A 13451-nucleotide genomic window follows, 5' to 3' on the forward strand; every position below is an offset into this window, starting at 1 on the left:
GGCTGTTCTCACCATGTATGTTTTCCTAATCGCTCCTCATTGCAGAAACTATAACGTTTTAATCAAACTGTAAGAGGAACAGGACACGCAAACAAAGAGAGCAGTGACACATTTTAACCTGCCTCCGTCTGGTGGAGGAAGGAATCCTCCAGCAGTGAGTCATCTTGGAGTGGTTCCCTCTATACATCCTCAGGTTACATTCACAACCACGTGGCAACCAGCCCATAACACTCAGAGTCATTCACCCCTTTCATTTGACACATGCAGGATGTAAAGCAAACACGTACGCTGCTATGTGCGGGGTAGCTCTAATACTGCAGCGCAGCAGCGCAGATTTACTTGGATACAAATGTAGAGTTTTATACCTGGAAGTGACCCAGGGGTCAGACTTTGACTCACACATTTTATCTGAAGATTAGAAAATTGCTGATCTCTAAAGAGAGAATTTTATGGTAGCTGTTGGATGATTAAGTTTCACTGAAATCTGAGAATATGGTTTTCTTTATGGAAATATTCTTGGTCCTGTTATCTTCTCTTAATCACACATAACTCTGGGGCTTCTTGTTTACTATTTAATTCTTTATCAATTAAAACGTCTGTAAGTATCTTACCATTTTTTTCTTTTTCTTTTGCCTGACCTTTGACTTGCATCTTTACATAACAGGTAAAATATAATATAATATATATTATGAACAAGTCTGATGGGCAGCCATTGTTTGGTAGGGGTTAGCACAGTTAGCAGAAAAACTTTCATACCAATTATAATGAAGCTTTCATTAAATGTAATGATTTAAGGGTTTGGCCTTTCTTACATCAACCACTCCTTTCCCCCCCGATTCTGTATCACTATTGCAATTTGGGAGTAAAAGTTACCCTGGTCTCAGAGTGGCCAAAACAAACGCAGCCTTATCTCTGTGGTGCAGAAGCAAGAGCAGTTGCACACAAACATCCACTCACAGAGGCACAGATTAGAGAGGAGACTGTGCCTCGGCTTCCTATTATTAGAGCAGAGGTTTATGGTCGGAGAGAGCTGCAGGGAATCACTGAGATTAAATTACACAGACGGGGAACATCAAATACAGAAGAAACTTCCCAGGCTCTGGAGAGAATGATGGGGTCTGGATGAGTTGGGGTTAAAAAAAAAAGAGAGGAGATAGTAGAGCTGTGTGAAAATGAGGGACGTATTACACCAAACCTATCTCCATTACTTCCTCTACGCTTGGCTGTCTTCAGATACACCGCCAAGCAAAGCTTTACAGGATTAATGTGGCAACAGAAATCATACAAACACTCCACAGTCAGCACAGGTCAGCACACGTAACCCTACTGCAGCGCAGCTACGCAGAGATTTGTACTCAGATGTTTGCTGTCACTATTATAATGGGTGTGAATGGAATTTTGCTTGTGGGGCTCTCAGCAGTTGAAGACTCCATCTTAGTTTCTAACAGGCACATCTTTCCTTACTGGATCAATGAAGCTTGTCAAAGGAAGAAAAACTGGAGTTAAAGCAAAAGGTCATAAATTTATTGTTCTTTAAGCTGTAAAACCTGCTGCGAGAGCCTAAAATGCTTTCTTTGGATTAGGAAAGCTGCACAATAAGGTCATGATTCTCTGTGGCTTCTGAACTGCACCCAGTGATATGACTCAGTTTTAATTTGAGTATATTGAGATGGGCAGCTTTAATCATGCAACAGTAAGAAACACCTACAGCCTCAGAGTGCCATGATGTCATCATGTTGCCTAACAACCACCTAGCAGAAGGCTAAAATGACCTGGCTTTAGCATTTATGCAACTATAACCCCTTACAAAAGCATTGCATCATTTTTTTATTTCATAATATTAATAAAATCTAATTCATATTTACAAGACTTCATTTATGCATGACACTGTATACTGTGATGCCAAAAGGTTGCCTGGCAATGACCTGTTTTTTTGCCTTAATGCACTGACTACACCTTTATGAAAACATACTGTTTCAGCGTCACAACAAAAACATCTTATTTATATCCACAAAAGCTGAATTATTCATGACATATTGTAACATCCTCATCTTAACTAGTAACTACCTAGCACTGAGCTGAGATGACCCATTTTTTTTGGATTTATGCACCTACAGCACCAAATAAAAATCCTCATATCCTTTTAAATTCACAGCCTGCATGAACAGGCTGAACAGTACTGCAGTACTGGTTATTATATCTGACCTCAGTGAAGATTTCCTTTGTTACTGTTTATAATTGTAACCCTCTGAGGCTAGTCATCATAAGAGATAACTCTGGAGAACGGCAAAACTTATTTGGGGGAAATGTAACCAGTTTTTGTGTGCTGCCTGTTGTTTCAGGGTCTCTTGTTCTGATGGGCACCCAGCAAGACGTTGTGCATCTGTCATTGAGTTTCTGTAGGTGGTGCGCACTTCTTTGTCTGTACAGCTAGGCTTTGAAACATGCCCTAACATGTCTCTGGACAAAAGGAAATCACTGTTTAGGATGTAAAAATATCAAAAAATCTGACAAGTACCCATCACAGTTGATCTCTAATGTTTCTTTTGTTTAACCATCATCCTGAAACCCAAATAGATTTTAATTATAAGTATCTGAATTGAGTGGACTGGAATTGGCATGAAATTGTGTGGCATTTTTCCTCGTTCGAGTTTAATGATTAATGGATTCTCAGAGCTCTTGTTAATTAATTTTTGTGGGCAACTGAGGCATTCAATTGTAACAAAAACCTTCTGTATCCTTTGAGCTTCACTTTGATCTCCTTGTCAGGAATGGAAAAACGATCAGATTACTGTATAAGGGCAGTTAAATACCACCTGACAGCCATATCCAGCCTGCTTTTTTCAGATTAATGGAAACAGTGGCGATAAAAACGAACTCTGATGCTCACAGCTTTAACGTCTAGCTGCGGTACAAAGGCTTTGTTCCCATTATCTTCGGTGTAAACCACGGTGGAATCTCTGATTATCTGTGCGCAGCCTAAACTCGAGGGACCCTGCAGTGTTTTTGTCCAACTCCCACATTCTAATAAACAAGATTATACCTGTGAAGGAAAGACTTTATTTTTTTGTCTCTGGTGAACTGCCCAGGCCCAATTCAACAGCTAGTGCACTTCCTTTCTGCCTCAGAAGCCACTATCAGCGTAAAAAGGTGAAGGAAATGTGTTGTCATGGCTACATGGCTCGCCATTAATGCACTCTGAAAAACATCTTTGTATGTCCTTCCTTTGTCTCGGTGTGTTTTTCACAGGCAGGCCTGCCTGCTCTTCCAGCTTCCCTTCATACCTTTGGCCTGAAAGGGCAGCGTACTCGGCATAACTCTAGAAAGCGACCCACCCAGGTTCTTCAAAAGGGTATTCATTCCTCTTAGGGCGTTACGTCAGAGCAGGTTATGATGCCGGTGCAAGCGGAAAGGATATTTCCATGTCGTATTAGCATGCGTGTAGTCCCCGCTGTGGAGCCAGGCATGGTTGGCTGGTGGGAGGATGAGGAGGTGGAGGGAGGAGGGGTAGTCAGAGTGGTGAGGATTCTCCTGCGATGACGCAGAAACCCTGCAAGGTCTATTTTTAAACCTATTGAAATGTGCAACACCCTTGCATTACTGTAAGTCTCAACTGCGCCTTCGAACCAAAACAAACAGAGATGGAGAGGCAGAGCGCAACAATACATCCAGCCCCTTCTTTTACTTTCCTCTCAGGCTTATGGAGCCACAATGAAATATGGATTATGACTTCATATAGCTGATATGTGGTGCTTTTAGGCTGAATGATTGCCTGGCTTGGAATAAGAATAGGGTCGAATGGATGATCCCCACTTAAATGAGTTGGCAGCACTTGAAAGCAGCAACTGACTGAGGTTCTGTCCTGGCCAAACACACCGCAGCCTGTATTCATTAAAGTCTCAGCTCCGGGTTTATCAGTGAATAACACAGACTGGATGGAGCTTTTTTATATCCTCTTTATCTTCGCTCTCTCTGGTCTTTGTTTTCTTTCAGTGGACTGAAATGTTGAGCGTCCTTGAATTGCAGATGTGTTTCCCACTCACGTGGCGCTATCTCTGGCCCTCAAGCCTCAGAAATGTCACTGAAATGATAGAGAGTACATCCCAAATCCAATAACTAGGAACAGGTGCCATCCTCACTTTAATGACACTAACCGCTCTGATCCTGGGCTTAGTATAAAACTGCGAGCAATGATCAAGGTAAAAACCTACCAGCACCTACTGATGATCTGTGATGGGATGGAAACAGTGTAATACTCATGATTCATCTCTGGCCTACTCTAAAATCCTCATCTGGTATCAGCGCTGATCCAAAACATGCTGCATTCCCCTCCCCGCTCCCCTCTTTGTTCCCTGGCATTGTGCTGACATACTTGGATCCATCTGTCCTTGCTGGGAGCCTTGTGATAAACACCACTGTGTTAAAATGCGGTTCAAATGTATCATCTGCACTTCAGGATGACTCGCTCTGGCTTGCCCTTTGTGTAAACATTTTACAGCGCAGCCATTTGGACCTTCAAGCTCAGAGCTATAGTATGTTTATTTGAACAGTAGGGGGAAAATTACAGCTACTCTTGCTTTTGCAATTTTAAAAGAGAAATACGGGGTATTATTGCACCTCATTGGTGTTTTGTACAAAAAAAAAAGCTGAAATTACATGAAAAAGCTCTCCAGCAAAATACATATGAAAATAAATGTAAATAATTCTCTGATTGTGAATTTGGGTCACTAAAGAATATTTGAAAGAGTAAGAAAGTCACTGGCTTCACTGCAGAGATCTAGATGAAAAGATCAAAAGACCAGCACCCAAATATCTGTCTGCTAAATATGAAACAAAAGCCAGTTGGCTTATCTCAACATGCAACCTGGGAACAGCACCAACAAACATGTGTGAGGATGTCTGGTTAACCAGTTAAACAAGTTTCATCTATGTATTTTGGAAAGCTGAGTTCAATTTCACTGGCCATGCTCAGGCCTGACTACTGAACTCATTTAAATAAAACCTGACGAAGTGAAGCAAGTTAGAAGCAACACATCATGCTGTGATCTAAAGAAACTCAAGAACCGGTGAGAAACAAAGTCACTGACATCCATCAGTCTGGAAAGGGTTACAAAACCATTTCTAAGTTTTTGGGACTCCAGTGAACCATAGTGAGAGCTGTTATCATCCACACATGGAGAAAACTTGGAACACTGAGGAACCTTCCCAGGAAGACTCATCGGCGAATCATCCAGGAAGTCACAAAAGAACCCAGAACAGCATCTATAGAACTGCAGGCCTCCCTCACCTCAGTTAAGGTCAAAGTTCATGATTCAACAATCAGAAAGAGACTGGGAAAAAATGGCATCCATGGGAGAGCTCCAAGGAGAAAACCACCAAGAGGAACACAAAGGCTCGTCTCACATTTGCCAAAAAAAAAACAAAAAAACATCTCAATGATCCCCAAAACCTTTGGTAAAATATTCTGTGGACCAATGAGACAAAAGTTGAACTTTCTGGATGTAAGTGATTGTGTGGGGCTGCTTTGCTCCTTCAGGTCCTGGACGACTCTCCATAATGGATGAAAGACTGAATTCTGTTCTCTACCAGAAAATCCTGAAGGACAACATCCGGCCATTCGTTTATGCCCTAAAAGCTCAAGCATATTTGGGTTATGCAGCAGGACATTGATCTGAAACACACCAGCAAGTCCATATCTGGATGGTTAAAATTAAAAATGCAGATTTTGCAGTGGCCTAGTCAAAGTCTGGACACAAATCCATTGGTTTGGTATGACCTTAAGCGGGCCATTCCTGCTTGAAAACCTTTTATTTTATCTAACACAAAAGCAAATAGATTTTTTTAAAATGTCGTCTCATTCATTAAATTTCAATGCAAAGTTATTTGAGCCATTCCCCTCGTCCTTATTGTACCTTCAAAACAAACACAAGCCCTACAGTGCACTACACTGCTGGGCGTGTGAGAGATACAATATGATAAGGCCCCGCGAGTAATAAATGCAGCTCATGTCAGGAATGTATCTCGGGTGTGAGGGGGGTGGAGGGGGGTGGCACACTGTGGAACAGACAAGATGGAGTCACAGCAAGGCAACACCCCTCACCACGGGAGTCTCCCAGCTGGTGTGACACCAGACCATCTGTGGACCTGTTTATCCCAGAGAGCTGAGGTGGTCATGTGGAACCGTGTGTGTGTGTGTGTGTGTGTGTGTGTGTGTGTGTGTGTGTGTGTGTGTGTGTGTGTGTGTGTGTGTGTTTTCTGAATATTGTTTTCCACTTAGATTGCAAGGCTTCATCGACTTCATTACCTATATTGTAATGCAACGGTTTGAGCTGAGGACTAAAATAGTTTCTCTGGTACACTCTGACCCAGTAAACTAGAGCAATGGACAGTGTGCAAAATGGCATATTTACTGGGTGTGTTATCTGACAAAAAAACGAGAAGAGCAGGGTATTTCTGCAAAAAGAGAAAAAAAATAGCTCTGACATTACTCATAGGATCAGCCGAGAATATTTGCAGTGTAACTGTGTCTCACAAGGGTGGAATCGAAACTAGCAAAAATCGCTTTTCTCTCTAATCCTCCACGAGCTACTCCCACTGAGCCCTGCAGGAATTAATTTGCAATGCTTGGGATTCTGAGCAATTTATTTGCCACAGCAATCTTAACTGAGATTTCAATTTCATTATAGCAAACAGAATTCAGAAACAGATGCATACTGCCAGGATTTTTCCAGTGTTTCAGCTCCGCGTAACACGTTATAGAGGGTTTTGCCATGATTGTACACCTGCTGCACGCGATCATGCAGAAATGCAACAGTGGAAAGCACCTAAGTACCTTCGGTACTTGCACTTCAGGTAGGCAATTCTACTAATTCTGCTGTTACACCCAAATTTCCCCTCTGTGGGACAATAAAGGCTGTTTCTTCTTCTTCTTCTTCTTCTTCTTCTACTTTATGTATAAAGTAATGATACCCTTAAACAACCCAAAACATTACAACCCCTGACAGCAGTAACATTGTTCTTCTCATTACAACACAATGATCTCCTGGAATCTGAAATTCATGTAGATGTTACTATTGCACATAAAAGCTACCTAAACATTGTGATCTCCGCTCTAATCCATCCCAAAGGTGTTCTATCAGGCTGAGGTCAGGACTCTGTGCGGGCCAGTCAAGTTCTTCCACACCAAACTGGCTCATCCATGTCTTTATGGAGCTGCTTTGTGCACTGGTGTGCAGTCATGTTGGAACAGGAAGGGGCCATCCCCAAACTGTTCCCACAGAGTTGGAAGCATCAAATTGTCCCAAATGTCGTGGTATGCTGAAGCATTAAGAGTTCCTTTCACTGGAACTAAGGGGCCGAGCCCAACTCCTGAAAAACACCCCACACCATAACCCGTGCTTTACACCACTGCATCCGACGCTTTGCATTGTGCTTGGTGATGTAAGGCTTGGATGCAGCTGCTCAGCCATGGAAAACCATTCCATACTACGCTGGAATTCTCTGAGCTCCTGAGAGCGACCCATTCTTTCACTAATGTTTGTAGAAGCAGTCTGCATGCCGAGGTGCTTGGTTTATACACCTGTGGCCGTGGAAGTGACTGGAACACCTGAACTCAATGATTTGGTTGAGTGAGTGAACATTTTTGGCAATATAGTGCATGTCACGGCTCGGGTGGACGGATCCCAACAAACCAAAGGTGAAACATGTTTGGGCTGGACTCTGTTGGACACACTTCTGACTTCCTAAACCAGTCTGCCATTTTGAGAACTCTGCAGGTCACATGTTTGGAATTTAACATGTCAAGAACAAACGGACAGTTTTTTATTTAATCCATCTCTAGCCTCCTGAAACCTGAGCACGTGGTTGGCAAACATTTTTAACTTCTCCTAGCTACTTGTAACTAGTTGGACCTGATAGAATAAAATTAATGAACATAACCAGATATCACATATTTTCTTTTGTGAGGACAGTGGGTTTATTTTTCAGCACAGCACAATAAAACAAAGTATAAAACACTTTAAGCATAATAAAGTATAAGGTGCAGATAAGTCCAAATGTAACGTCCCCGTGTGAGGATTCAGGGTCTTAGCAGGCTGGGTAAATGCAGTAAACCAGAAGAATCGCCCTCTCCTGGCTTCATGGAATTAAGTAATTTTCCAGTCTTGCTGTAGCAGAACTTTTTCACTGTGGTCGTTTCCATCACATTCGCTGAAATCCGCTCAACTTAACTTCACCGTGCCTTGAATTTCTTCGGTTGGGCGTAGGCACAGCAAGAGTTAAGCTGCACGTGACACGAGATGACAGCCTTTCTTCACAACCACTGGATAAAAACCACTTTGTGTGTCTTGCAATGTTGACTTTTACAAATTAGAGCCAATCCAAACGTGGGACATCGCCTCAATATGTGGGAAAGGGGAATGAGGCACTAAAATGCTGTGCACTCCCGCTCTCTCGGGAACGACTGGATCGAGCCACCACACTAAATGTGAAAACCATCTCTGCTAGCTGAAACAGGAGCATGACATCAGTGACCACCTGATGTCAGAAATGCATAGTTGTGTATTTACAACCATTGTGAATTGGGAAGGCAACAATATACTATATAATATATAAAAACCCAGCATTGTAGAACGGAAATACAGTGCTGTGGACGACCTTTAAAAAAAACAAACTGAATGCTGATGTGGTCGTTTAGCGGTGGCGTTATTTAGGTACAAGACACACAAGCCAGTCACCTCCTGATCGCTGAATCATAAGGTTTGCACTTCAGCAGTTAGCCAGAGCCACACTCGTGCTTTCCCTTAGTGCTGTGACACCAACTCATACCTTCCTTAAAATAAAGACAAGCTGGACGAGATTTACATGACTGTTCGTTCTGCTGACACACACACACACACACACACACACACACACACACACACACTCCACACTCCACGGCCACGCTTACAGGTAAATTAAAAGCTGCTTTCCAATCATAAACTGATCCAAAGTTTAGTCTGCCCTCTGATAGAGCAGCAGCCTGTTTCATGTGCACGCTCACAGGTAAAGTCTGCCTCTGGTTTAATGTTAAATATCATTAAACAGGTAATAAATAAGTCCACTCCCCAGAGATCATGTTCAACTGTAGTTTATTTTATTAAAAAGACCAGGGTGCAAATATGAAATTAAAAAAAATAAAGACAAGCATATAATTTTTAAGCATTTAATACAAACTTAACAATATAAACTATTTCAGTCCCTCTTGACATGTAAGACACTGACTCAAAATACTTTGTTATACCTTTTTTTTTTTTTTTTTTATATCAAGTATTGCACAATGTAGGTACAAAATTAATATTCATACGATTACATTTTGTCCATAGTATAGCAAAATCTGTTTAACCTCTTAACAGAAAATACAATTCATTTTTCAGGGGAAAAAAAAGCAAATATTCCTACACTTTACTTCCACCACTAAGGAATACTCTGTACACAATCTTCAGAATATTTGATGTATAGTTTTTTTTTCTTTTTTTTTTTTTTTTTAAGATGGATTTCTTTAACAATTATCTTTTAAAAAAGAAAAATAAGGAAAAGCTGCTGCAGCCATCACAGATCACTGGAGTAGTAAAAAGATATAAATGCAACACCATGTCATAGAAACAATATATACTCTGATATCTTACAAACTCTGTACTAAATTAAATTATACAATTAGAAAAAGACCAAGTAACCCCACTTAGAAGTGCCAATCCATAAAAATCAGCCTTGTCTTACCACCTGTAAAATACTGTAAGAGGCCAAAACTTGAAGCTTGTTTTCTCTTTTTTTTTTTTTTTTTTTTTTAATCTTTTTAAATCATTTTCCTCAACATAGTAAAAACTTTTGTGCTTGGTTGGCAAAAAGAAATAAAGAAAAACAACGATGCATGTTGAATTGAAGTAACCAAGCTTGGATGTGTTTGTACAACAAGCTTTTAGTAGAAACTAACTCAAGGGGGCACGGTAAAAAACACCCTTGGGCACATGCGCTTTACTGACTAGACACTACATCCTTAAAGTCCAGTTTCTAAGTGTGCGTTTTGTTTTTCCTTCTCTTTGAGCCACCGTCATTCATAAATAGCATCTTAATGATGAGCTCAGTTAGCCATGACTGGCTGGAATTGCTGGTTAGAATACTGCATGTTGCTCAGACTGAAGTTGAGGCCATCCATAAGAGACTTGTCGTTGAGGCTTCCGTAGGCTGCAAACATGTCAAAGGCATTGTTGTACTGCAGTGGGCCAAGCCCCAGGGAGCCCTCCCCGGGGAACACGGCTCCAGGGCTGGACTGGCCCTGGAGGCTGGGAAACACAAACTCCTTGGCGTTGGGAGAGAGAGCAGAGGCTTTCTGCTGCTGCTGCTGCTGCTGCTGACTCAGGCCAAGCCCGTACAGTGAGTGCATGGAGGTGGAGATGGCTTTCTGCTTCAGCAGGGTGTTGACATTCAGACCCAGGTTGTTGGTAGGGGAGGTGCGGGCCACCTTGGTGCTACTGCCGCTGTTACCATTAGTGCGGCCGCTGCTCTTCATCTTAGTGGAGCCAAATTTGGTGGCGGCGAAGGTGGCAGTGGTGAAGGTTAAGGGCTGGGTGGAGCGTGGCATAAAGGATGGGCTCACGGCAGCAGACTGCCCAAAAGGAGGGGAGGGGGAGCTGGACTCTGAGGAAGCCCCAACAGGGTCGCTGATTGGCATGAAGACCTGGGCCTCGGGATTAAAGCTGTTCTTGATCTCCTTGTCCAACTCAGACCCGTTTTCATTGTTATCATCCACATATAGCACCTTAACCGGTCCCTTTTCCCCAATCTGGTAGGAAACCTCAAACGGGTCAATCCACACGCTAAGGTCCTGAGGAAGATTATTCCGGACGTCTTCGATGTCCAGCCCACTCTCTTTGGCTGCCTGCTCCACCACAGGGTCCACCTTCTCCCCTACATGGATGCACCTAAACCCTGACCCTTTGTATGGCTTATCCGGATACCAGTGGCCTTCATATTTTTTCTTCAGCTGCCTCTCAAGCTCTTCACCAAAGATATTAACCCGTCGTCGAGGGAGTTTGTTGTACAAATAAGAAATAATAAAGTTGAGGGCTACTTGAATTTCAAGCTGCATAGCTGCTTTCAGTGGTGAGGGGGATTCTTTAACCGTCACAGGGTTGCTTTTTCTTTGTCCTCCAAAGCGTTGCAAAAAATAAAAACTCCAAGGCAGCAGTGATCAGTGTAATGAAACAAAACTCAGTGCGTGTTGCTGAAACAGATATCCGTCCTACAGCAGAGTTGGAGTCAGGATCCTGAAATGGAAAGAAAGGGGGGGGGGGGGGGCATTACAGACATGTAGCTGTTTATAGTATAACCCAAGAAAAGCAAAACAATTATCAATTTAGGGACCTTCAAAAAAAAAAAAATAATAATTCAGTGACATTTATTCACCATCCTCCTATCTCTGCACAGCAGTGCTGCATCTCAGCTGTACAATAACAGCTATAAATATACACAGGCCACTGACTCAGACGGTGTCAGCAGTGCGTTCCCCAGCGGTCTAGTGTGACAGATAAACGCACCCATGGTTGACCTCTGCAGAGGGCGGTGGATGTAATGGCAGGTGTCAATAGAGGGATTTTCGATTGCCTCGTATTTGCAGTCGCCACCTTTAAACAAACTCCTGCCTTCTTTAGGGGGATAAGGTTTATTTTCAATAACCCAGCCGGGCTATTCCAGTGCCCCCCCCGCAGAGCTACAGTAGGTAGAGCAGCACGTACGACAGCTTTGCGAGGAGAATCGCTGTTACATAATCATCATTCAAAGTCTAACCACGGCTGTAAAACCCTCTACACAACAGCGCAAAATAGGCTCGCTTACGTGACGACAGCAGCGCCTTGTACACACAAACGACCTGCTCTCTCACCGCGGTCGGGTCCGCTTGTCCACCTAGCCTTAGCTGGCCAACTTAATGATGGGTGTGAACTGAAATGTGGCGAGCTAGCTATCAAGAAGGCAGATGGTGTTAATGTTTAGCTCGCCCAGCTGGTTATCAGCATTACCTCGCGGTGACATCGCGCGTGCCAACCGTGAGATATACGCACAACGAAAGGCGATCGTAAAACCCAGCCTGTGTCACCGTTAACGGCAACGTTAGAGAAAAACTATCTCTTTTTTTTATGTGGACTCACAGCCACCTTGGGCGATAGCAAGCTGCGTAGCATTTTAATGAGCTAGGTGGCTACAGCCTGTACAGTCGACAAAAATACTTTGATTTAATAACATCGCTGACTGCGACAGTTTGAAAACCAGTGAGATATATATCAGAAGAGAAATGCACGGCTCTGTCAGAATCACAGATGTTTTTATTACGGCGACGTTACGTTGATATTTACCTTACATGGAAATTCACAGCAGGTCCTTCTTGCACGAAGCAGAGTCCGCTCCAGGAAACGTTAGCCTGTGGTGTCACTTTCTGAACGAGATAGAAAATGCTGGAGCGCTCCAGGCGACTTTGCGTCTGTGGGGTTATAGTTGAAGTCCGATTAGCAGGTCACCAAGCTTACTCCCCACAGCCTGGGAGTTTTTACAACTCTGCCCTTTAAAACTTGGGCTTGTTTGTTTTTATAGTAGTCCTCCGCCACGGACATGGAGTGGGTGGTGATGCGGCTCTCAGAGGTCAACACCCAGTAGCGCGTTTCTATTGGCGGTGCGCTTCTTCGTCACGAACAACCACCTCAACTACAGCTGTGATTGGATGATTTTGTGCTCAATCAAATACAGGGTTCTATTTACGGTAGTGGTTTGCCTTTCATGTGCTATGGACTATTTTATCAGAAAGGGTTTTAGCTAAAACGCCGTTAGAAGCCTATGGGCAGAACTATGACTAACTAAACGGTATTAGAAAAACGCAGCACCAGCATGGCTGAAGGCTAAAGGGCTGACATGTCTGTACATGTCTGCTTTATGTGACATGTCCTCTTGAGGATCCCTCTATCTATCTATAATAGTGCTCAGTTGCGCATAAAACATACAGCTAGATTGTATCTATTATGATTATAATTTCTAATACTCGGTATATTCATTGCTGACAGCGAGGAGCAAGGCTGAAACGAGACCACACTCGGCACCACTACAGGGTTAAAGGGAGCTAGAATAACCACTGCGGCGGAGGGACACACCTGTCACTGGCTTTGTTCCTTTGCTCCTCACCAATGAAATGTTGATGTTCTTGAGCCAGCTGTAGCCGAGTGTAAACCTGGGCAAACAGCGTTCCCTTACTGTGAAACAGCACAATTTAAGCAAAACAGATCTTATGATTGTAATGCTGTAATTTTTCTACCCCTGTGCACCTGCGATAAAATTCCTCTTCACTATAAGGTGTGTGGATTAGGAAAACGATTAGTTGCACAGAGGATCCTGGCTGCTCTCTGGTGCCTACGTGCAGGCTGCTTGTTTTT

At 42.9% G+C, this 13451-nt stretch overlaps 1 protein-coding gene across 2 annotated transcripts; it reads right to left on the bottom strand.

Moving 5' to 3' along the window:
* Positions 1-9111: 9111 nt before the first annotated feature.
* On the bottom strand, positions 9112-12616 carry tob1b (transducer of ERBB2, 1b). 2 transcript variants are annotated; one of them, XM_030754477.1, is made up of 2 exons: positions 12392-12616; positions 9112-11303 (listed from the first exon to the last, which is right to left on the bottom strand). In XM_030754477.1, exon 2 carries the CDS (start codon positions 11123-11125, stop codon positions 10118-10120), a length of 1008 nt encoding a protein of 335 aa, XP_030610337.1. In that variant the 5' UTR covers positions 11126-11303; positions 12392-12616; the 3' UTR covers positions 9112-10117. The 2 variants fall into 2 exon arrangements, with proteins under 2 accessions (XP_030610337.1, XP_030610336.1); XM_030754476.1 differs by having other exon boundaries at positions 12387-12616.
* Between the last annotated feature and the right edge of the window lie 835 nt (positions 12617-13451).

Source organism: Archocentrus centrarchus, chromosome 19 (assembly GCF_007364275.1).
Source record: "Archocentrus centrarchus isolate MPI-CPG fArcCen1 chromosome 19, fArcCen1, whole genome shotgun sequence".
Taxonomy (NCBI): Eukaryota; Metazoa; Chordata; class Actinopteri; order Cichliformes; family Cichlidae; genus Archocentrus; species Archocentrus centrarchus.